Raw genomic sequence first — 26063 nt, forward strand, 5'->3', positions numbered from 1 at the left:
CCTGTTTCCATTCATAACCAACTGCCATTTCTAGTGCGTTTTACTGTGCCATAAAATGAAAGTGTGCCTTTAGTTTGTGCATCTCCTGCTTGGAGATGGAAGTGATTGTTTGAATAGAGAAGATGGTGACTGTACTCGATGTCAGTGTGTCCCTGAAGCTTTTCTTCTGGCACAGGAACAAACTCTTTGGAAAAGTTTTGCTGGCTCATACTTGTCATAGCAAGACTCTTTAGACTTTACCTGTGCCTGGGAATAGATCAGGTTCCACCTTGATGCCTGCTTGCTAGCTCGACTCAGCTAACTGCTCCACCTGCTTTACACATAACTAAAACTGGCTGAGACTTCTGATAAGGGCTGTAGGGTTTTTACTCTTCATATTATTCTAGCACAGGTAATTCATGTATGATGAATATGAAGGTTTATAAAATAAAATGAAGTTTTTTTTTTAAGTACTCTAAATCTCTGTGTGGTCTCTGACTACATAGTTTCATAATTGTGAATATGAAACTGGTCTGCACAGTAAATTCCCAGACAGTCAGGGCCACATAGTTAGAACCTGCATCAATAAGGAGGAGGAGGGAAGGAAAAAAGAAACAACATTAGCAAACAAGGCTGGGCAGTGGTGGCACACTCCTTTAATCCCAGAACTCGGGAGGCAGAGGCAGTCAGATCTCTGTGAGTTCGAGGCCAGCCTGGTCTACAGAGTGAGTGCCAGGATAGGCTCCAAAGCTACACAGAGAAACCCTGTCTCGAAAAACCAAAAAAAAAAAAAAAAAAAAAAAAAAAAAAATAGCAAACAACAATAAAATCATGGCCATAAAGTTCTGTCATCCTAACCCAAAGTTAAAATTTCCTTTGTTCAAGCCACCAGTATGTTCCAGGTTTGCTGTTCACTGTCTTATGGGTAAAAGCATCTTGTGTTGTGGTTAGTATTCTGAGAGCTGTCCTTCCACCCATGACCTTATCTAGTCATCCCAATGCAGAACACTCTTACCTGCAATGCAAATACTACTGTGTGTTACTTGCCATGAAAATTATCTCGGAGAGCAAAACATGAAGCTACTTAATCCCTGCATTGCTCTGACTAGCCTTTTCTGTGTGGCAACAACCTTCACATTCATAATACTTTATTTTTTCTTAAGTTCATAACAACTTATTTTTTGCCATCTCATTTTGCTGTATACAGTTGAATACTTAAAACCCACAGAAAGAGCTGTCAGTGTGATCACTGTGATATATTTTGAGTCTGTCTTCAGTGAACTAACTTCTTGTACTGCCATGTTAATTCATTTCCTGGACGATACAAGGAATCTGTCTTTACAGTTCTTGGTTAGTTTTCTCCAATCCTAACTTCACTTTTTAGATCTGGGAGTCTTTTCTGTGACTAGTTCTCCAAATCTTTTCTCCTGTGCTTCCTTTTCATATTGCTGCTTGGCCATTCTAGGTATTGTGCCCCTGAATCTGCCTTTCTTAAGGGAAAGTGTACAAATGCCCTGGTGTCTCACAAGTGCTAAGTCACCTGATGCCTGCCGAGTGGGAAAAACAAAAGACCAGCACAACTCAATCCACCTTGCTTTTTTTCTGTCCTTCTTTGGGATAATTCTTGGCTGGCTCTGATAATTTCACTAGATTCAAAAAGAGATTGGTTTCTTTGCGAGACTACTAAAAGACTAGGGCTTCTCATATACTCTGTTTTTGCTGGCATATACTGCGTGCACAAAATATGTGGTTGATTTCAGTCTCCATGCAGCCCCCTCTGGCTGTGTTACCTACACCTGGGTCAGCTCTTCTTCCTCTTGCTTGTCCTCCTAACCCCCTCCTTTCCCGGACACTTCCATTTTCATCTGATGCACTTTTTTACAGACTTCTTCTTCTCATTTATGTGTGTTTACCTGTGTGCATGTATGTATACCATGTGCATGCCTGGTTCCCTCAAAGGCCAAATAGGAGGTTAGATCCCCTGTAACCTCCATGTGGGTGCTGGAACCAATCCTGGTTCCCTGCAAAACCACCAAGTGTTTTTAACCAGTGAGCCTTCTCTCCAGCCCCTCACTTGGTACACTCTTGAGCAGCCCTTTTCTACCTGAAGCATGAAGCACTTCGAAAGGCACATTTGGAAATATACAATCATCACCTTGCCAGCCAATGAAATAGCTGAATAACAGTATGACATTAAATGAATAGCAGCTACCCTCACAAGCAGTTGGTTTTCTACTATCCTCAGAGCACTGTGGATAGCTCATGAAGGCATTAACACATTTCATATACATACAAATTAAGCTGTATCACAATCCCAGAAAGCTTCCATATCTCCCAGCTGGAAAGCAACCTCATGAAACGCCAGCTAATTGTTTAGGGCAGCAAATGTATCTGAAAGTCCAGGTGAGTGGAAGATGGTGTATCTCGGAATACATGGGCAAGATGTCCCCAAAAGATGGGCTACATCCTACAAGGTTAGTTATTTCCAAAGTGTCTTCTACCATCTACTGATTCTCAACCAGTGGATCCTGATAATTACATTTTCTTTCTCAGAATAAGGTATTTAAAGAAAACTCAAGAATACAAACCCTCATATTTTGTGCATTTACATTTCCACTTAAAACACCCTTTTCAGAGCACTACCCTTAGTTCCAAGGATACTAATAGAAAGGGTGTAATTTCCTCTCGGGTAAATTCCTCTGGCCTGGTCTTCTGACTGTCTAGTTTCTCTCCTCCCTCATTCAGATAATAAATATCTGAGAGCCTGAGGCCTCCTGCTTCTTACACCTTCTCTGAAATTCCCATGGATAAACACAACCTGATTCTTATATCATAATCGAATCACTTATGGAGAGGTCCCATATTTGATGAAGGTGATAGTTTAGCATCCAAAGGTCTATGCTCCAAGCAGCCCTGGTTGTCTTGGGTATTCCCATAGTTGCTACCTCTGATCTCAGTTTTGCCAACCAAATACACTACTTCTTATTTCCTCTAATCATACTATTTCCATCATGTATTAAACATACTTTTAAAGAGATACCACTGTGTAGTGCCCCTACCCTCATATGCACAAACCAAGAGATGGGCACAATGGCAAGTGAGATCCAACTAAGTAACACCCAAGTTAAATTTAATACTCATTGAGTTAATAATATAGCCTCACTTTTAAATTTATTGTTTTAACTACTTTGTTTTAACTCATTTAATACAATAAAGCTTAGTTCAAATTCATTTGAACTCATCAGTTTTTTTGGTTTTTTTTTTTGTCCCCAATTCACTTAAATGCTTCTATTCAACTATTGTTTTTAAACACCTAATGAATCTTTTCTCTCTGGTTCTCTTGCGCAAGAGAGGTGTGTTTTTTTTTTTTTTTTTTTTTTCCTTTTTTCTATGCAAACCTTAATGTATAATTGTGCTGTCTCTCCTTTATCTCCATTTTGTTACACCTTAACAGACACTGGTTGCTTTGTGAGTTGGGGGGAAGGGGGCATGCATGCATACGTGGAAAGAATAGATATCAGCGCAACTATTCCTTAGTAAAATTCTCGACATTGTAAGGTGGAGTTCAGAGACTGTCATTCACTTCAAGCAAACTGGAAGTCTTTTCAGCTCTGATGCTGTGCAGGCTCACTTGCTTAACAGTAGGTTGACACTTCTCCTGGCACCACAAAAATAAACAAATACATAAATGTCTCTTCTCTTTGTGCTGTGGGTGCTGTGGATCCAGCAGTGACTGCAACAAGCATCTGACCTTTAGCCCAGACTTTTTCTAGCAGAAACTGGTAAGCTTCAAATAAATCAGATACTCAGCCTGCAGATATGGCACATGATTTGCTAATTCACAACTTCAAGGTCGTACCTATTGTCTTAGTTAGGGTTTCTATTGATGTGAGGAGATACCGTGACCACAGAAACTCTTAAAAATAAAAATAAAAAATAAGCTACACAGAGGAAACCCTATCTTGAAAAACAATAAATAAATAAATAACATTTAATTTGGGTGGCTTACATTTTCAAATGTTTAGACCTTTATAATCATGGTACAACATAGTGGTGTCCAGACAGATGGTGCCGGAGAAGGAACTCAGAGTCCTACATCTAGACTCACAGGCAATAGGAAGGGGTCTGAGACACTGGGCATAGCCTGAGCATATAGGAGACCTCAAAGCCCACATCCACAGTGACACACTTCCTTCAACAAGGCCACACATACCCCAACAAAGCCACATCTCCTAATAATGCTACTCCCTTTGGGGGGATTTTCCTTTAAGCCACCACATCTCCAGTTTATTTTCTGTAGTTTTGAGTCTGATTTAGTCTCCAAGTGCTCCCTCATCTCGAGGGTTATATGGTGAGACTCAGGCTATCAAACCTGTAGTCTTAGAGTTAACAGGCGTGCAGCACACTTCTTTTATTCGCTGATCACCTTGTGTGTGCCAGATACTATAGTAGACACTGTAAAAGTAGAAGTAAAGAAGCCTGCAGTGGGCACATAGGCAAGCACGAGACAACAGAACATGCTAAGGACCAAGTAAAATACATGAGAGGGGAAAGCAGAAGCTGGGACTGTAGTTAGCAGAGAGTGATCAGGGATATCCTTTTCTAATGAGAATAACTGAGCAGACTCCTAAATGGTAATAAGACTAAGAAGCAGGAAAATCATCTCAGGATTAACATGAACAAGGTCACACAGGGTACAAATGATTTCTTCTTGACCATGAGATGAGATTGGGGATAATGGACCAAGTTGGGTAAAGCTCTGTGAACAGCCCTCATTGTCAGCATAGAAGAGTAAAGTGATGTCATTAGGTTTTCTTTGGTTATTTCAGATGTGGATTGATTTGGTTTTGCTTTTAGAAACTTACCTATAGAAGCGATATGAAAGATGAACCTGAAGGTGAAGCATAAGAAACTGCCTTTCAAACCGATTATTATTGTAGTGCCTGTGAGAGAGCCTATGGTCTAAAATAAATAAATAAGGAAAGCATGGCAAGACAGTAAGTTCTGGTCTTCCAAAAGGCCTGTTATCCAGCTTCTGAAGCATTGTCGATACCATAAAGTGGAAGAAGAGCTCTGAAGTTCACACTTCAGTGTCTGAGTTAGATCATGTCATTGGCCTCTGGAGGGGAAGCATAAAACTAATTTACTTTGGGCCAGCAGGAATACAGATGTGGGAGTGAGTAAACAAGCTGGAAAAGCCAGCGGGTCCTCCCATTTACATCTCTGAAGCAGGCTCAAAGAGGATGGTATTCTCGCCAGGCACCTCAGCGGACATTCCTAGAATGTGCGTTTTGACAATGCTATTGGGTTTGATTCATGGAAGGCTATCCGTGCCGTGTCCTCATGAAGGCCAATTTCAGTAGACATGGCTAGACAGAGAGCTGTATTGTATTTGGCTTAAAGAATAAAAGAAGGGGCATGGGGCTGAGATCTTCCACCAAAGGCGACTTCATCTTCTTTGGAAGCTTTGGACCTATTGGATTTTTCTTCTCCTTTCCTTCTTTCTTTTCCCCACTTGGGTCCTGTGTTAGGGGCCTGAGACAGGAGGATGATAGAAAAACAAATGAAAATCTTTGTATCTCTGGTGGGAGAGAGGCCAGGAACAAAATGCCTGGTATTGATGAGTTGGGGATCAAGGAACATTCTCAGTGGCCAGCTACGGCTCATGTTATCCCACAAACCTGTCGCCAGAAGGAAAAACAAAAACAAAAACAAAAACACCAAGATGACAGTTTGTTATTTATTGAGTGAAGAATCTTGGAATGGGAAGCCAGTGAAGGAAGGGAGTGTGGTGGCACAGTGTGAACATAAGTCTCGAATCTGAGGCAGAGAACTGGCCCTAGTTAGAAACTGAAGCATGTGTGCCTAAATTTCTTCAAGCATAGGGACTGAGGATATGCACAGAAGGGACGGTTGGCAAAGTAGGTATGGAGTAGTTAATGAATGACCAGACACTGTCAGCAAGGCCTGAAATATGTGGCTAATTAGTATTTGTGAAACCGAGATGGTTGATGGTTTGGAGGGTGTGAAAAGACATTGCTCAAAGGCAATGCTTGGGTCCCTTGCAAGGATAGGATCCAGGTAGTGAGTCACTGAGGGACCCTACTGCATGGAGGTAAAAGCCCCAGACTGGTACCAAGCTAAGAGTTAAAAGCAACAGGCAGGGTAAGAGGCCCCTTGTTCAACCCTAAGGACTCAGTAAGTTACCATAGTGTCTCTTCCTTGCATTGCTGTCTCCGCCCACTGGGGGGCGGGGCTCGAGGATGAGGCTGGTGGCTGTTCAGAAGCCTCGAGAGCTATCAGTTCCTACCAGACTCTTGCTGGGGGTGCTGTCCACCCCATGGCTGGGCGCAGATCTTCAAACGTCTACCCCCTCCCAGGCAATAGTAGTGGTGGCCTAGAAGGGCCAATGCCCATGCGAGTTGACACTCCAACCTGGTTTAGCAGTCAAGTAGCCACAGGCAGGTTAATGGTGCGGCCAAGTATCTGTCCAGGTCCTGAGGTATGGGGAGTGCCTCTGGGTCCCTTGCCTTATGAATTCCGAGGCGGAATAGCACCCTATGTCGCTGGTGAGGTAAGGGCCTGGTCCCAGAATTCCTCTGAAGACGCTTACCCAGGACCCTATATCGCCCTGAGATATATGCCAAATTTGGCACTCCCAGAGGACGTTTCGGCCATACAGAAAGAGATGGAGCAGCTGGCCAAGGAGCTGAGACAGAAGAGGATGACTCTGGGGTACTCACAGGCCGATGTGGGGTTTGCTGTAGGAGCTATGTTTGGGAAGGTTCTCAGCCAGACGACCATATGCCGCTTCGAGGCCCAGCAGCTCAGCCTTGCCAACATGTGGAAGCTGCGACCCCTGCTGAAAATGTGGCTAGAGGAAGTAGATGAGAAGAACCTTCTGGGCATATGCAGAATGGAGATGATCCTGCAGCAGGCCCGGAAGCGGAGACGTGCTAGCAGAGAGAGACGCATTGGGAGCAATCTGGAAAAACTGTTCTTGCAGTGTCCAGAGCCGACGCCCCAGCAAATCAGCTATATTGCTGGGCGCCTCCGGCTGCAGAAGGACCTTGTCCAAGTGTGGTTTTCTAACCGGAGCCAGATGGGCAGTTGGCCAACCAGTGATAGCTCCCGGAGGGAGAATGTGGGGGCAATTGGGCCTCCCTTCCCAGGGCCACCAGTGTGCTTTCCCCTGGCACCGGGGCTCCATTTTGATTTCCCCCACTATGGGGGGTCATGTCTTACACCCCTGTACTCCTCTCCTCCATTTCCTGTTCGAGGAGCCATTCTGTCTGCCCCACCCACCACTCTAGGCCTTCCCAGGCTGTCAAGCTGAGGGGACTACCCTGCAGGGGGAAGATCAGGGAATAGAGGGGAGGGGGCTTGTTTCCCTGGTTTTCTGCCTTCAGTTCTTGGCCTAAAGAATTTAAACAATCTACAGGAGAGGGTGGGAGTTCCTTAGGTAGGGTCGGGAGGGAGGTTAAAGCACATCACTAGCTTCATTTTGTTTTTACCTTTTGGTTATCCCTGGGGTTGGCATTACAATATATTTGTGGCTTCAACGTTTTGTTCCTTTTTTATTATTAATTGTTCCTTATTGTTTCAGGAATCACAAAAAGTTTATTTCTTTATAAGCACAGTATAAAATTAAAAATGCAAGTCACAGAAAACTACTACATAAGTGTTTATTTAAAAAAAAAAACAAAAAACAAACAGAACTTTGCACAAACACAAAATCCAGGCTAACACTCCTAGGAAAGGCCTGAAAATGGAATTGGAAAGTAGCGAGCGCAGAAGCCCTTTCAGACCCACTTCTCACAAAGTGTTTATCACATCTGAGAGCTCTGGGGCACTTGTTTTGGACTCTCTGATATAGCATCTTATCATCTGCAATAGAGATGCTTACGTATTTCCCCGATTCACCCTTCACTTCCAGCCTGCCAGTGTGGGAGGTGGGCAGGTAAGTAAGCTCAGTTCGCTGCCTTCTCCAGGTATAAACTACCCTGGCCTTCTCACTCTGACTGACATTGGTGTCATTCTGACCTAAACCTGTTTGCTACTAAGGGTGGCTATCTGAACCACTCCAGGCCTCAGCACCAATCCTCTCTTAAGTCATAGAGCTCCCCATGGTCTTTAGTATTGGTAATACTCTTTACTTGGTTTTGAGCTGAGACCTGCTCTTAGAATCATGCTTGTTCCTTGGTTGGCTAAATAGTGGTGGTCAGTTACTGTTGTCCTTGCAATCCACACTTGACTCCACAGAACTGTATCCCAGCAGGCAATTAAGCCCCTTTTCCAGTCTTTTCCACAAAGCTTGTTTTTTGTTTTGTTTTGTTTTTTGTCTTTTTTTTCAAGTTTTTCACTTTCATTCTGATCGATTACTAATCTCCCTGTTTGGAGCCAGGGAGAGTTGCTTAAGGACAGAGCATGCAAAAGCCCTAGCCTTTGACCCCAGCATCAAAAATAAAAGAAAAATTTATTCTCTTTGCCTTTTGATTTTCTGCTGCAGACCTGCACACAGGGTATATTAAAACACCATCACTGTGGTGTAACTGGAGTGAAGACTTTTTGCTGGATCCTTCTGGTGCCCTGCTGCTTTGTCTTCGTCAGTATTCCAATGGGTTTATCATGGGTTCTGTAGTTTGTGTTTGTCCTTCAAAACAGGTTTCTCTGTGTAGCCTTGGCTGTCCTGGAACTCAGTCTGTAGACCAGGCTGGCCTGGAACTCAGAGGTCTGCATCTCCCTTCTCTCTCTCTCTCTCTCTCTCTTTCTCTCTCTCTCTCTCTCTCTCTCTCTCTCTCTCTCTGTCCCTCTGCCTCTCTCTGCTCTCTCTTCTCTCTTCTCTCTCTCTCTGCCTCTGCCTCTCTCTCTCTCTCTCTCTCTCTCTCTGCCTCTGCCTATTTTGCTCAAATATGTTTCAGTATTTGTCATAATGCATTCCTTTTCATGACTGGACAGTATTCCACTATGAGTTGTATGTCAACTCAACACTTGGGTTATTCTCACCTCTGTCTAGCGAGAATAATGTAAAGAGTTGTAGTAAAGAATCTTTGGAATGTCTGTTTTCAGTTCTCTTGCGGAAATACCTGGAAACGGAATTGCTGAGTCAGGTGGTTCTATTACCTTATTTTCTTTTAATAACATTTTTATTAATTCTTTGAGCATTTCATTCAATGTATTGTTCATATTCATACCCAGCCCCCAACTCCTCCCTGATACATCAACATTATGTTTTCTCTCAATCTATTTTTCCCTTACCCCATCCAGTCTAGTTTAGGTTACCCAAATTGTGTTGTGTGTGGGACCTGCCCTGAAGATTGGTCAGCCTACCTGAGACCACATCATTAAAGAAAACTGATTCTGCTTCTCCCAGAAGCTATTGAATATCAGTGACCCATCAGCCAGGGGTCAGAATGGGCCCACCTCTTTCCCTCCATGCTGGGATTTTCTCTGCCTTGAGCTTGCACAGGTCTGTCATTCTGTCACAAGCACTATGAATTCGCTTGCGCAAATGTCCTGCTGTGACATCCAGAGAACACTGTTTCTTTGTCATCATCCACTGCCACTGGCTCTCACAGTCTTGCCCCACACCCCCTCTTCCACAAGGACTGCTGAGCCTTTGGGCAGTGGGTTAGTATAGATGTCCCATTCAGAGATGAGCACTCTGCAGTCTTTCACTCTCTGCATGTTGGCCAGTTGTGGGTCTCTGTTGACTGCCAGCTATTGCAGGGTTATTAACTTTTTGAGATACTGCCAAAGGTCTTCCTCAGCAGATGTGCCGTTTTGTGTCCCCTCTAGGAACATATAGCGTTCAGTTTCTTCATATTCCTGCCAACACTTGTTATCCCCTATCATTTTTCCCATTGTATCCATCTTAGTAGATGTGAAGTGATAGTTCATTCTCCAATGAATGATATTTCACAAATGATATTGAGCTTCTTTTCATATGCTAATTGTGCATTTGTTTTTTCTCTTTAGAGAAATGTTGATTTGATTATTTTGCCCATTTTTAAATCGGTATGTCTTTCTTTACATATTATGGATGTTAAAACCTTTATCAGATATGTAATTTGCAAACATTTTCTTTCATTCTCTGGATTGTCCTTGTACTCTTCATATTGTCATTTTGATGCACAAAAGTCTTCAATTTGATGTGGTGGCCTGGCTAAATATACAAGATGTTGTGAAATTGCAGTAGTTTATATAGTATGATAGGGAAAAAAAAATCACAAAAATACAAATTGGATTCCTGGGTTCATTGGAATGCAAATTGGTGCCATTGTCATAAAAGGCTGTCAGATAATTCACATGAAAACCTTTTAATTTTTCCATGACCCATTATTTTAACATATAAGTTTATGAGAAGGTTCTTGTGTGCATATGTAAAAAAAAAATCAGAGTTAAGAATAAGCATTACAATAGTGTATTTGTTATTATTTTGACACAGATCTCACTGTGTAGCCCAGGTTAACTTTGAACTAGGATTATACTCTTGTCCCATCACACTCAGCCCTAAGAAATGTTTTTTTCTCTTTTTAATTGAAAATATATTTTTATAAAATATAATCTGATCATGTGTTTTCATCCACAACTCCCAGAGCCTCTCTACTCACCCAAATCCATATCCCTCCCCTCTCATTGAAAATCAAATAGGCAGCAACAAGAAAAAAATGATAGAATAGGATAGAACAAGCAAGCAGAAATAAAAGGAGACAAAAATCACAGGAAGTGTATACAGACACAGAGATAACACATTTGTTCATACAGAGGTCCCACCAAAAAAAAAAAATTGGAAACCATAATATATAAACAAAAGATAAGGTTAAAGAAATTCCCAGACAAAGTATTATAAGACAGAAAGCCTCCAAAAATACCATTGAGTTCATCTGCTGCTAGGCACAGGGCCTGCTCTTGAGTGCGGTTTGTGTACCCAGTGAGACTCCTTTTTCCTTTGAGATCAGTTGTCACTTGGAGATAGCTTATGGTTCAGGGATGAGGGTTCATGTCCACTGCTGCCTTGGACCTGTGCTATTGTTATGCCTGCTGCCACAGTCTCTGTGAGTTTTTCTGTTTGCCAGTCCTGTTGTTTCTGAAAGACCTTGTTTCCTTGGTATCTTGCATCTCTATTTACTCTTATAATCCGTCCGCCTTCTCATCTGCAATGTTCCATAGGGGGAGGGAATTGATAGAGACATCCATTTAGGACTGAGTGTTCTAAGTTCTTAGTCACCACACACTGTCCAGTTATCTACTACAAGAGGAAGTTTATCTGATGGTAGCTGAGCAAGACACTGGTCTATGAGTATAATAGAATTAATAGTTATGTTCCTTTAGCAGAACAGTGGTATTTGGCTTTACCCCAGGTCTGTGGCACATACAGCCTTGGGTGCTTGACCACCAGAAGAGTGCCTGGCATGCATTACATCCCACTGAATGGGCCTTAAATTGAAATAAAGAGTGGTTGGTGACTCCCACAACTTTTGTGCCACTATTGCATCAGACCGTCATGCAGGCAAGTCACTGTTGTAGGCAGGTTTTATAGCTGTTTGGGTGTTTTAGTTTCTCCTCTGATAGTATACAGAATAACTTCCTATGCCATGAACACTAGTCATTAGGGGTGAAAGCTCTAGTTAGGCACTCACTCTTCAGCAACAGGTTGTTACTATCAGTTTGTGGAGAGGAAACAATAGCCTTGGAAATACCTGTGTTGAGGTATATCTCTTGTATCCCTAGTTTATCCAGGACTTTTACTATGAAGAAATATAGATGATCATGTGTTCATTGTCTTTTAGTCTGTTTATGTGGTGGGTTACATTTATCAATTTAAATATATCTCAACAACCATATTTAAAGAAAACATGTACAAAGTTTAACAATCCAGTCATCTTTTCTGTAAAATAATTTCTCATTATAAAGTACTTCTTAAAAGAATAAATGTAACCTTTTCAATTTTTCTTGCATTTGTTATTTCCATAAAAACACATTTCTCTAAACAGTACTACTAGGCCATATACATATCCATATATACATATATTCATATATCTAGTATATTAGGGGTTATAAAACATTGCTAAAGATTAGATTTTAAGGATGTATAAAAAAAAAAAAACGCCCATTAATTTAAAAGTGTAGTGTTGCTCAGGAAATCCAGACACCTGCCATGTCTATTTTGGGTTTTTTGTTTGTTTGTTTTGTTTTGTTTTGTTTTTGTTGTGTTTTTTTGCACATCGTGGTAATTTATAATTACTGTGTGTGAGTTTATATACATTGTGTAGTTAACCCATATTTAGAGCATCAAATTATGTCTGTGTTTCAGAATTTTCAATTTTATTTCAGTTTGTTTTCAATTTTAAAAAGTAATCAAAACCACAAACTCCACTTTCAACACAGTGACCTTCCATGGTTGTCATTTTTTAAAGCAAATAAATACAAATGAGAGCTGTGTATTGAAATGCAGGGTCAGTTGTGGGAATCTGTCTCCATCCAGTTGAGACCATCCTGGTACTCAGTAGAATCCTTAAACCAAGCCCTGGCAACATCAGGGAAGAACAGCACTACAGGAAACCCAGGGAGAGGCTCTGTGAATGGCTGCCATAGGCTGTTGGCCACTCTACACTTCTACACGTAGAAGACCTGCCGTGAATTCTGTGCAGAATTCACTGCTTTGGCTTGAACTTGGATGCCGTAGGCTTCCCTCCTCCTGGCTTCCAACAAAATAACAAAGCAAAACTGATCTTACTTATTGCTATTCTCTTCCACTGCCAGTTTACCCAAGTTAAAGCTGAAAAAAATGGGGCCTTCTGATAAAGTCACTACATTTCAGATTCATTCTTTCAAAAACTGTACAGCTTGTTTTGGCATTCCTTCTGCAAAGGAATGACTATAGTTTCCCAATTAGTCCTCTCTTTTTTTTTTTTTTTTTTTTTTTTTTTTCTTTTAGCATGTATAGAGTGGGACCTTTCCTAATACTGGATACAGTTGTCAGGGCAGTATTATGGCATATACTTATTTAATTTTATTTATTGTCTTAGACTGGATGACAATGCACAATTTTAAAACTTCTATTGAGTAAAGTCTTTTTTATGCAAAAGAATTGGAGGTTTTATTAAGGATACTTTTAGAGGCTTAGTCATAATGGTTAAGAGAATGAGAGGCACTCAAAGACAGTTGCTCTCTGTTGTTTTTATAGAGGTCATACAAGCTATTTTAGTAGTTTTGTTTCTTTGTAATATTTTTATTTATTCTTTGAGGACTTCATGCAAGTATATCATAATTTTTATCATCTGCACCTATATTCCCACTCTTAAGTCACCAGGACTTTCCCCAACACATTCTGCTCCCAACTTAATGTCTTGTTCTTCTTTTATTATTTTATAATCTACAAATCCAATTTAAAATCCTAATATAAATCTTTGTAGGTAAAAGCAAATCTGTGTTGGTATGATGTTATATAAGACTCTCAAACAAAATACCCTGGATTAACTGGCTTAAACATCAGTAATCTGTCTCCACACTGTTCTGGAGTGTGGGTGTGAGGTCTAGGTGTAGCCATGGTTAGTTAGTTCTTTCTGAGAGCACTGGGAGAAGATCTATTCCAGGTTTGTCTTCTTGGCATCTTTATTATCTTCATTGGAATATCTTGCTCACAGCCCTGTTTGTATGAGGCTGTGAGTCTCGCTTGTTTAGTATACTCTAATGATCTCTTTTAGCTGATCTTTCTGTAAAAAGCCCATCTCTGAACATAGTCATAATCTGGGATATGAATATTTTTGGAGATCCAGTTCCATAAATGAGCTAAATTTAAACTAAATTGAGATGTTTGTAAATTTCACAAATAGACGATTTATTACTTGGGGTATTGTATGCATATACATCATATACATATAAATGTTTGTTTCTGGGTTTTGATATGGATTCAATAACCTACTGAAGATGTTGCTTTAAGCAAGTTACTTCATTCAAGAGCCTTAGTTTTCATCTATCAATAAACAGGGTAAAAGTTGGTAAGAATAAATTTGGATGCTGTTGAAAGAAATCTTCAGGAAATCTGTCTTAGCACTCAATAATTGTTTCTTCATGATATTGCCCTCATAGTTTACCTATGCTTTACTTATAGCTCACAAAAAAAATTGTTCTTCCACGTCTCTGTAAATTGGAAAGCATTTAACAACTGGCAGTCCAGATTAAGTAAGAGAACATAAAGAGTACTGTCATTAGTTTCAGTTGCTAAAAAACTTTCATAATGGAAAATTTCATTGCTTGTGCTAATGGCTAAAATATAAGTATAAGCTGAGTATGATGACACAGGCCTTTAATCCCTGCACTAAGGAGAGTGAGGCCTCTATTCAAGGCCAGCCTGGACTTCATATTGAGTTCCAAGCCAGCAAGTGAGACTGTCTCGAAGGGTGGGGGTGGAGGTTGAGAGAGGGGGGGTTTATAAAAATGTTTCCTTAGTTGACAACTAGGTGATAAAACACCTAGTTGTCAGATAGGATTCAGATTGAACCTTTCTGAAAACCATATAGTAGTTTAAATAAATGATCTCTGTTGTTTCTACTCTATAAGTATATGACATGCACAAGTAACAACAAAGCAACATACCTAGGATTGATATCAGAGACTAGGGATGAGGAATGCAGGTGTGGGCAGAGCAGGTGACACACTCCTCAGACTGTGAGCTGCACAGACACTGGCCTTCTTAAGCAGCTGTTTCTGGTTTCCTCCTCCCAAATGCAAGCCTGATCCTCCCATTTTTTATGCAGTCTCTTCATTGAATGTTATCATGTAGATATAGAAAAGTCCAAATGTCCTCCAAAGTCTGCACATTAAAGATTTGGTCTCTACCTTGATCCAATAGGGCATGGTGGTGCCTTTAGGAAGTGGGACATAATAGGGGGCTTTCCATTTATTTGGGGCATACCCTTGAAAGGATGATGGGACCTGGCCCTTCCCTTCATCTTTTTGCATTCTGGACATGAAAGGAATGCCTTTGCTTTACACATGCCCCCGCCACTATATGCTGCTTCACCTAAAGCAGCAAGCCAGTGGGACTGACTATGGACTGAACTCTTCAAAACAGTGAGCCCAGATAAACCTTTCCCCCTCATAAATTGATTGTCTCGGTATTTGTTACAGTAACAGAAGTTGGACCAGAAAAAATAACCACACACTCTCAAGTTTTTCTAAGATCTGCTATTCCAGCTTGCTAGAGCTGTCAAGGTACCTCATAGTAGGTGGCTTAAGCCAGAAGCTATTGTCCCTGGAGACTGAAAGTCTAAGATGAGTGTGTGTAAGGGACTGGCTCTTTGACAAGCAGTAAAGCAAGGGTGTCTTCCCCTATTTTGTTGCATGAAGCTGCCTCTCTGTGACATCTTCCTTCTATGCATATCTTTGCCCACATTTCCCTATTATATAAAGATACTAATCATATTGATATGCTACCCTACTGACTTACTTTAAATTTATCATCTCTATAAAGACTTTACCTCAGAGTGAGATCATATTTAAGATATGAAAGCTTAGAATATAAATTTGAAGGGACCACAATTCAACCCATAATACCTACCACTTCCAGGGAAAATCTAGGTTTGTATTGGGAAATAGATATAAGAGGATAATTGGACAGAAGACACTGTTCCCTACAAAGGAATTAAATAGATAACAACATGATAAAAAAAGGAAACTCCTTAGACACCAAGTCACACTGTTTCAGATCTAGTTTATTTATTTATTTGTTTGTTTGTTTGTTTGTTTGATACTTAAGTAGATAATCACTATTCTGTGAATACCTCCTGAGGAAGATATGTGTGCATGTGTGTGTGTGTGTGTGTGTGTGTGTGGTGTGCAGAGGAGGAATTTCCTGGGAATCAAATCGTGAGTTTTACATATACTAATCATACCATGTACAACTTGGCTAAACCCATTGTCTCTTCTCTGGAAATATGAAAATATCTGAACTAAAATCTCTGGGTCTTCCTAAATATAAATGATAAATGGGCTGAGAAAGAAATCAGAAGAGTAATACCCTTTACAATAGCCTCAAATAGTATAAAAGATCTCTGTGTAATTCTGACCAAGAAAGTGAAAGATTTGTATGACAAGAACTTCAAGTCTTTGAAGAAAGAAATTGAATAAAGTATCAGAAGATCAGAAGATCTCCCATGCTTATGGATAGGTAAGACTAACATAGTAAAAATGGCTGTCCTACCAAAAACAACCTATAGATTGAATGCAATCCCTACACAAATTTCAGCACAATTCTTTACAGACCTTGAAAAAACAATACTCTACTTCATATGGAAAAACAAAAAACCCAAGCTAGCTAAAACAGTCCTGTACAATAAAAGAACTTCCAGAGGTATCATCATCCCTGATTTCAAGCTCTGCTATAGAGTAATAAAACTGCATAGTATTTACATAAAAACAGACATATGGATCAGTGGAATCAAAACAAAGACCAAGATGTAAGCCCACACACTATGGTTACCTGACTTTTCTACAAAGAAGCCAAAATTATACAATGGAAAAAAGAAAGCATCTTCAACAAATAAATGGTGCTGTTCTAACCGGATGTTGGCACATTAGAAGAATGCAGTTGATCCATATCATAGCCTTGCACAAACTCAAAGTCCAAGTAGATCAAAGACCTCAGCCTAAATCCAGATACACTGAACCAGAGAGAGGAGAAACTCAGACATAATCTCAAACGTATTGGCATAGGAGACAACTTCCTGAACAGAACAACAAGACCACAGACACTAAAATCAACAATTAATAAATGGGACCTCCTGAAACTGAGAAGCTTCTGTAAGACAAAAGATACAGTCATCAGACAAATGGCAACCTACAGAATGGGAAAATACTTTCACCAACTCCACGTCTGACAGCGGGTTGATTTCTAAGTTATATAAAGAACTCAAGAAACTAGGTAATCAACAAACCAAATAATCCAATTTAAAAATGGGGTGCAGATCTAAATAGAGAATTCTGAACAGAAGAATCTCAAATGGTGGAGAAACACTTGATTCCTTAGCCATCAGGGAAATACAAATCAAAATGACTCTAAGATTCCCTCTTACACCTGTTAGAATGGCTAAGATTTAAGAATAACAAAACAAAAACCCCACAAGAGAGGATGTAGAACGAGTGGAACACTCCATCATTGCTGATGGAAGTGCAAACTTGTACAACCACAATGGAAGTCAGTGTAGCAGTTCCTCAGAAAACTGGGTATGAACTTGCCACAAGACCCAGCTATTCCTTTCTTGGTCATATACCCAAAGGATGCTGAATCATATCACAAGGACACTTGCTGGCCTATATTTGTAGCAGCTTATTTGGAACAGTCAGAAACTGAAAACAATCTAGATGTCACTGTACTGAGGAATGGATGAAGAAAATGTGGTATATTTACACAATGAAATATTACTCAGCTGTTAAAAAAAAAACATAAGGATACTGGGAAATTTGAAGTCAAATTGATGGAGCTAGAAAAAATTACCCTGAGTGAGGTAACCCAGACATATCAATAAAGACAAACATGGCATATACTTACTCATAAGTAGATATTAGCTATAACATAAAGGATAATTGTTCTATAATCTGTAGATCCAGAGAGACTAGGTAACAAGGAGAGTTCATGGAGGGACACCCAGGTCTCCCTGGGAAAGTAAAATAGAGATTTCGTGAGCCAACCAATGGCAGGTGGGGATGACAATATGAGTGATCTGGTTGGGGGAACACAGAGGGGGAGAGTACTGAGGGGCACTATGGGAGGGGGACCATTTCAGGGTCAAGTAGAAGCCTGGTACAGGGAAATCGCCAATAAGTTTATGATGAGGACCCCTACCTAGTAATAGTGGATAAGTTGCCTGAACTGGCCATTTCCTGTGACCAGTTTGGTGCCCATCCCATTTGTCATCAGAGAGGCGTCATCCACCAACTGATGGAGGCAGATGCAGAGACCCACAGGCAAACATTAGGAGGAGTTTGGGAATCGTGTGGAGAAAGAGAAAGGAGTGTAGGAGAGCCAGGGGTCACGGATACCATGTGAAGACTCACAAAATCCATTAACCTGTGCTCCTCAGGGCTCACAGAGACTGAAATGATACCCTGGAGCCTGCACGAGACTGACGCGGGCACTCTACCTGTATGTTCCAGTTGTGTAGCTTGGTCCTCTTGTGGACTCCTAAGATGTGCTTCTGAGTTTTCCTGGCTTTTAGAACCCCATTTCTCACACTGGATCACCTTGCCCAGCCTTAGTACATGGCGAGGTGCTTAGTCTTACTGCACCCTGATATGCTGCTCACTGTAGTTTGAGAAGGGTAAATACCATTTATTAAAAGGTGAAACTTAAAAAAAAAAACTGGGGCTGAAGAAGTAGGTTGTTGTTTTCTCTATTTTGAAAGCAAGATATGTGAACCCATTGGTGAGAGTAGAGGGCATAACTTAAGATATAATTCATTTTCCCAAAGAAACAGCTGGCGACCTTCTGAACCATGTCACCAGACTGAGGCTGGCCACAGTGCTACTGAGCATTGTCAGCCACTAACGACATCGAGTTAGTGTGCCATCAATCAAGTCACTCATCTTTAATTTATTCTAATTGTATGCCCTTACACATGTAAACAGCTTGAAATGAAGAAGAGGATGTTCAGACAGAGGGTTGTTCTTTCTGTAAGCACTTTTAAGACTATTACTGAGTATAAGTAAATATCAAGTATGGTTTTCAACTATAAACTTAAATCATCCTTCCTGTTATAATCAATCAATCATACAGATGATCACATGCAAGGTATTGCATGCCAACAGTGTGGTTGATAAATGTGTACTACCTTCTAATGTAAACTGTTTTCCTTATCCCAAAAAGGCAGTTATGCTCACACCATGGATACAAAGAGAATGGTTCTGCTTCTGTATCACACCACTAAAACAGCTAATCAACGACCATAAATTTTTGTCTTCTAGGCCAAGAAATTTTAAATAAAATACTAACAAAAATGTGATTTTTTTTTTCATGAAAAGGGAAAGGGTCCTCTTTATTTGGGGATGCCAGATAATGGCACAATCCATAAAAACAGTGTCATTTTCATTTTTAAACTGAGTTTCCTACATTAGTCAGTAAACAATTTATTTGGTGAACATTCTTTGTGCACACGTCTATACCATGTGAACATCTAAGAAACAAAAGTAACTTGAATGTATGATTTAAATGTTTTCTCACAGTTGACCCAGTAATGCTGCTGTTGAAGGAAACCATACATAAATGAAATATCACTTCCTACTAAAAGACAAGTCTAGATTTTTAGTCATTTTCTTCAGGGAGGACAATAATGAATCATTTATTTGGTGGAGTGTCCCATAGGCATTCCAAGATTCCTGTAAAAATCTGCCTATACCAATCACTATATTATCTGACTATACAAATCTTATGTTACTTATTTTGCATGGATATTAAAGTTTTAAAGTATATATGAGTAATGATTTGACTTCTCACATTATTTTTAATACCTGTACATATATTCCCCAGGCTGAATGTCTCTCCTGATCGTACTTTCATTGGTATCTATGATGTAATAAATAAAGATAGGATGTAGTGGTCTATTTCAAAACAAATTTTAGAATTTTCAAGGTCTGTGGGTTCTTTTTTATTTTCATTTTATTTGTTTCTATGCTTCTCTAAAAGAAGTCCCATTTCTAAAAGAAATCTCATACATATATCTATCACTTTTGGAGGGGGGAGTTCCTATACAGGGTCTTATTATTTATCTTTGACTGTCATGGGACTCAGTGTGTACATAATGCTGGCTTCTACCTCAGAGAGATGAGTCTGCCTCTGCCTTCAAGTGCTGGGATTAAAGGCATGCATCATTATCCCCACCTTTAAATATATCTTATTTTTATGTTGTAATAAAAAATAAAAATCCGTAGCTTGTCTTATTACTCACTTATTATTTTGCATGTGATTTTTAAATTTGGAATTTTATCATTGTCTTCCTTTGTTCTTTTTTTCAGTTGTGATTTTTTTTTCTTATTCATAACAGTATGTATTATATCAGTTTGGAAGAAGTAAGGATATTAGTTAATAAAATCAGTCAAAAAAATTAAAAATAGCTACTATGTACCTCTTCTATTCTCAAAGATGATAGGAAGTAGATGATCAATGTTTCCTCACTGTTCGATATACAATGATTCTATTTAGTAACACCCTACGATATGTCACAATGATACTCTCAATGAAAGAACTTACTAGCTATACTGACAGGCAAACCAACTATTATAAAATATTAAATTTTATAGATTACAAAACTATTTTAATTGGCAATAATTTGAGTGCATTTAGCAGTGTGATAGGAAAGCAAATACCATAAAAAATTATTTGGTGATATTCCTTCCTTAAGGGACAGAGAAAGGAATGATGAATCTTAAAATCAGTTGTTGTCTTGAATTTAACAATAGTAACTTGATTGACTCTTGTGATTGTTCATTTTCAGTGTCTCACCTAGACTAGGTTTCTGTTAGTGAGACTCTTATAAGAGCTTTAAAATCCATCTTTGAAGAGCAAAGTGTCTTCTTTTGATGTTAGACATCATTACTTATAAAATCGGGTTTTCATTACTTTGCCTCCAGCATCCTTAGCTTACCTTTCTTTTTGCCTTTCTTTTGTTTCTTTTACTGAAAATAGATACTTTCCTCTCCCTCTATTGCTTCCAGTTCATCCCCACATCCTTTCCCTTTGTATCCACCCTCTTTCTGTCTCTCATTAGGAAAGAACAGGCTTCACATAGATAGCAACCAAACATGACAAAATAAAATATAGTAAGATGAAGCAAAACAACAACAACAACAAAACCTACCATATCAAAGTTGGACACAGCAACCCAACAAGAGGAATAGAGTCCTGAGAGCAGACACAAGAGTCAGAGACCCACTAGTTCTCCCACTCAGGAGCCCCATAACAGTACTGTGCTAATCTTAGCTTACCTGCCTACTCCACCTTTGTATTTTTTATTACACCTTTTTATAGTTTTATGTTTTTAGGTACTAATAACTCATTTTTAAGATGTAGTAGGTATTTGTATATTTCATTCAAAGCAAAACTGTCAGGGTGTTAAGAACCTGCAGTTCCTATGTGTGAAGCTATTCATATTAATCCTGATAATTCAGGTATGGCTCTCTGACTGTATGTAGTCTGTTACTATTCTGTGGTATGTTACTATTCTGATTTAGTGCCTTGTTTGAAATTTACTGCAGCATCACAGATGGTATTTGAATCTTTGAGGGCTTTGGAATCCTATGCCCCAACTCTATGTAATCTTAGGTTAACATTGATAAAAATGTTGAGCTTAAAATAGTTCTTTAAAATCATGGTAGAAATTTCATTATCCTTTCTGAAAATCATAAAGTTTGAATCAATTACTTAGCTAACAAATTTAAAGTAAAACAAGCTCCTTCTGAACAAAATCACAAGCCCCTTTTTTGTTGAACATAAGCATAAAAGGTATAATATATTAGATTTTTACAAATCATCCTAAAGATCTAGTCACAGAAGTTTCTGTTCCTACTTTTACAAGCTTCCTTTATGAAATGCTTTATAGAATTCACAAACACACATTGCTTTTAGTGTCTGTCCTTTGATGTCTATAAAAGACCCTTTCAAAGCTGGAGGTAAGTGCTCCTAATGCGCACAGCAGAACTTGGCTGAAGTTATTTGAAGCTATTAGAGATAACCTTTCTCTGCATGTCTTTGGGGGTGGAGAAAACTGGTACCAACAATACCAGCTAAGCTGTAATTAGTGTAACTAACAACTAATATGGGAGAGCAGACTAGAGGTCACTCTTAAGAATTTAGAGGTATTAACAGGTTAAGGTTGTAGGGCGTCCTATCCCGCAGCTTAATCTGTTGCCTGAGCTGGGGAGATTTGTTGAAGTCATCAGTGCCCTCTAACCCCAAGGTGTTGCTCTCTTGTAATTTATTGGTCACATGCCAAGTTCCTCTCTCCTGCCTAGTGAGATGACTTTGGGAATGGCAAATTCATCTTAAAGTCCTTGTTACAAATGCCTGCAGATTTTCAACCCTTTACTATCACTGAAAGAGTATACTCTGATTTGCTTTAATGTTCTTGTCCTATGATCCTCACAATACATTGGAATTGCCACTTTGCTACATTATAAAATTTGATGCATCGTGACCATTTAATGTTCATTATAGGAACAATACTTAAAATCTAACTGTTAAATCAGGTGTTGTATTAGTGATTCATTCACAGTGATTATTCCACTTTTATGAGCTACTTCTTCAGATTTAATTGCTTACCAGTGGCTTTGTTTATGTTCACAGCCTACTCTAATGCACTTAAGAATTTAGCAGAGCATCGCTTCTGCTGTCCTGCATCACAGTAAGCCCTCTCCAGTATCCGACTTTATCTCCTTCCTCATTTCATTTTGTGGTACCAACACATAAGAAAGGGTAACTGCCATCGAACTTCTGTTGTTCTTTGCCTTTCCCACCAAAGTCATGCAAGTATGACAGTTTCATTAACTTCTATCAAGAAAGCCTGGAAACCTTTATCCTTTTTTTTTTTTTTTTTTTTTTTTTTGGTTTTTTTTTTGTTTTTTTTTTTTTTTTTTTTTTTTTTGTAGAATAGGCAGCTGGTTTACTCTGCTAAGAAAGATTCAGAAGGAAACATTTTACTTTTTAACTTTTAGATTATTACTTTAGTCTTAGGTGTCCTGAGTATTTTATGTTATAGGGGTTAGTTTTTTTAATTATGGATTCTTTGCTGTCTATAAAATAAGCAGGGATAAGTCCCAATAACTAAACAAATATTTATGGTGGCAAGCATTAAGCTATGCATCTTCAAATAAAATAATATTTTTCTTTAATTATCATACTTCTCTAGACATGTAAGCATTTGAATATCTTTGGTACATTAGTTCTCATTTAAGTACAAGAAGTAACTAGGCTGAGTAATTGCCTCTACCCTTGAGTAGCGTAATCTTCATATTTTATACATATTTTATACATGGGTAGTTTATGAGAGAACTAGAGTTTGTTTGAATTATTATTTTTGTTTTGATTTGCATTAGAAAAGGATGTGTATAACACATAAGTGTAAATTGAATTCATTTATTTTGACTTAGAAGTAACCAAATCAAAAGAGTTGATTCAAGGACAATGTTAGAGCCCCAGGAGTTTAGCTCAGTGGTAGAGCACTTGCCTAACTTGCACAAGTTCAGGAAGAGAAGAGTAGGAGTCAGACATATGTATCATGTACGATAGATATGCTGATACATACAGACCAGCAATTGAAGTAAATGAACAAGGGAGTACACAGATGGTTAGAGGGAAGGCAAGAAGAAAATAATGTAGTTATATTATAATTCAAAAAATAAAATGTTGTAAAAACATGATTATAATACCTTTGCAAATATAGCAGATACTTGAAATAAAATAAAATTTATAACTTTCAAAACTGTGCTGAGTATTTTGGTAATGCTGACAGTTTATGCTCACAGGACAGTAGTACATGGATGTGCAGCCAAGTGAGTGAAAGTTGAGAAACAATGCTCTACTTGAACTGAAGTCTCTGCTCGTTTTCTTTTAGTATAGAACTTACAAGACATTTTTACTCCTTTCTCCTGGCTATGGTTTATTTAATTCACATGTATTCTTGGTAATGTCTTTTGTTTCTTACACAAAGCATCTTTTCTAGACTTTTGGACTAAATGAAGCCTGTAGCTTTTTATAAGTTTTTAATTGCCTACCAAAAGCTCGCTGATCTTGCTAGTAAGTTTCTTAGGGTTAGAACCTACTTACTTAATATCACACCCACTTACTTAATATCACTAATACTTTACTTAGTAAGAAAACAAAGTCATCATTAATATAAGCCCCACTAATTGATTCATATATTCTGATAATTTTATACACACACACTATTATAAAGAACATTGGTTCCTGCATCAATAATTAAAACTTTTTAAAAATAAAGGGCAGGCCCATGCAATACTTAAAATTCACAGAAGCACTGATCTTTTATCATGCTAAGATTTCTTGAGTAAAAGCACCAAGGACAGAATTGAAAAGTCTTCTTTTCCCTCTTCCACCCTGTCGTACGACAGCTGTGAGAGTGCAACATCAAAGCTGAACTGACTTCAAAGCCCACAACACTTACTGTTTCCAGCTATTACTGTAACAGCCACTTCACCCTCACAGCAACTCATCTTGCAGAGCCGCCTGACGAGGCTCGGCCCATGTGCTTCCCACCTTCCCCTACTCCAAACAATCAAAACTGCTCCTTAAATAAGCCCGTCCGGAGAGTTAGCGCATTTGTTGAATTTCAAGATTTGCCATTCACTTATTTACTCCTTCCAGATTTATGCCTTTTACTACAAGGCTTCAGTGTTTGTTGACATTCAATATAATGTTTCTTATTGTGTTTGTTTCAAAGATGAAATGTATGCATGTATATAAGGTTGTATATGTAACTCCTGCCTTATTTAGACATCACATGGTGACGTGTCAGATGTGATATTTGGCCCCATGAATCATGAAGAAAAAGAAGAAAATCCAAACCATGGATAAGTGCCTAAGATATAATAATACTTAGAAACATGTACTTCTTTAGAAAGGGAAATAAAAACTCATGGATCAGGTTTCCCAGGTTGGAATTAAAATATTAGACAGGGTATTGTGTTATTTATTCATTGACAACTTCATGCATGTAAACAATTACATGAACCTCAATACACTCTCATACTCCTATCAGGAACTGCTCCCTCCCTCTAACCCCCAAGCACTACCAACACGTCACCCTCACCCCCTTTAAGTCCTATTCACTGTTTAATTATTGTTAATAACCCACTGAGTCCATTTAGTGTAGCTGTTGAAATATTCCCTGTTCTTATTGACTTGGTCTTTTGCAGGCGAGGTCACGGTGTAATGATCATGCCATGTGCCAAAGGCAGTATTTCAGACTCTTCACTGTCCTTCAGCTCTTACATGCTTTCCATTCCCTCTTGCAATGTGTTCCCTGCACCTTGAGATAGGAGTTGTTACAGATAACCCATTTAGGGATAAGCACTCCATGGAAAATTGTTCTCAGTAATCTGTCTAGTTATGAGTCCTACATTAACTATTGATCACTGCCTCTCTGAAGGACAGATTCTTCATGTATGATTCTTGTCAACTGAAGCCAGTCATTTTTTTCTTTTAATGGTCCACTTAAATTCTTATATTTATTTTCTTTGAATTACTCAGTACATGATGGTAGATATTTACTACCACTGGGAAAAACACCTCCTGAGATCAGTAAGATGTTATGCACATCAAAAAGTTCAACTTCCAAAAGAACTCCAAAAGGACTCAATGATTTAGTTGTTCCTGACCCCAACCAGACATGAAGTTCCAAATAGACATGACAACAAAGACTTTGTACATTATGGAAATTAAATGAGCTCAATATAGTGATAGAATTGTTTTAAGCAACAGAATTGGCTACATTGTAGTCCAGCAAGCTTTACCTCTTTTGAATTGAAGATATATTGACCGCTTTTCAACTTTTTTTTCTTGGTGCTGGCACTTAAACCAGTACCTGTTACTATCACTGAGCAACACCCCAGCCCACTTTCCAAGACCTTGATAAGGGAAATCTTTACACTGGAGCTAGTAGAGCAAAGAATCTTTAATATGTATCTGCTTCAGTTCTACACTGTAGGTTTCTTAAAGGGTGTGAGTAAAAATAGTTGATTAAGTGATGGGAATGACATGTAGCTATTGACTTCAGTCTTGTCATTTGATTTCATTGTTTTACAAAACATAACTTCTTAAACCTGTCAGAAGGGATTTGAAAAGGAAAAGGGAAAGTCATGATGACCTCAGTAGATGAAAGAATGCAACAAAATGCCACAGGTGTCTTTTAGTTTTGAAAACTGGTAAATAAAACAACCATGTCTAAAATGAAGAAAAGCAAACAGAAGGAAAATTAGAAAAGGAATATGTTTTGTGTCAGAATGAGACTCCATATGAATTTTCAGAAACCAAAGTATTTCTGTCTGTCTTACATAAAAGAGGGGAACAAAAT

At 38.9% G+C, this 26063-nt stretch overlaps 2 protein-coding genes across 4 annotated transcripts in view; both read left to right on the top strand.

The window, feature by feature from the left end:
• Positions 1–26063, top strand: part of Fam172a (family with sequence similarity 172 member A) — a 377012-nt gene that overhangs the window by 265611 nt on the left and 85338 nt on the right. The window lies entirely within an intron of this gene.
• Positions 6268–7315, top strand: Pou5f2 (POU domain class 5, transcription factor 2). The gene has a single exon (XM_051182791.1). The coding sequence runs from the start codon at positions 6320–6322 to the stop codon at positions 7313–7315; it is 996 nt and encodes a 331-aa protein (XP_051038748.1). The 5' UTR covers positions 6268–6319.

This window comes from Phodopus roborovskii, unplaced genomic scaffold, assembly GCF_943737965.1.
Source record: "Phodopus roborovskii unplaced genomic scaffold, PHOROB, whole genome shotgun sequence".
NCBI classification, from domain to species: domain Eukaryota; kingdom Metazoa; phylum Chordata; class Mammalia; order Rodentia; family Cricetidae; genus Phodopus; species Phodopus roborovskii.

Coding starts and splice junctions, on each gene's coding strand:
- Pou5f2 (XM_051182791.1), top strand. CDS start 6,320: ATGGCTGGGCGCAGATCTTCAAACGTCTACCCCCTCCCAGGCAATAGT.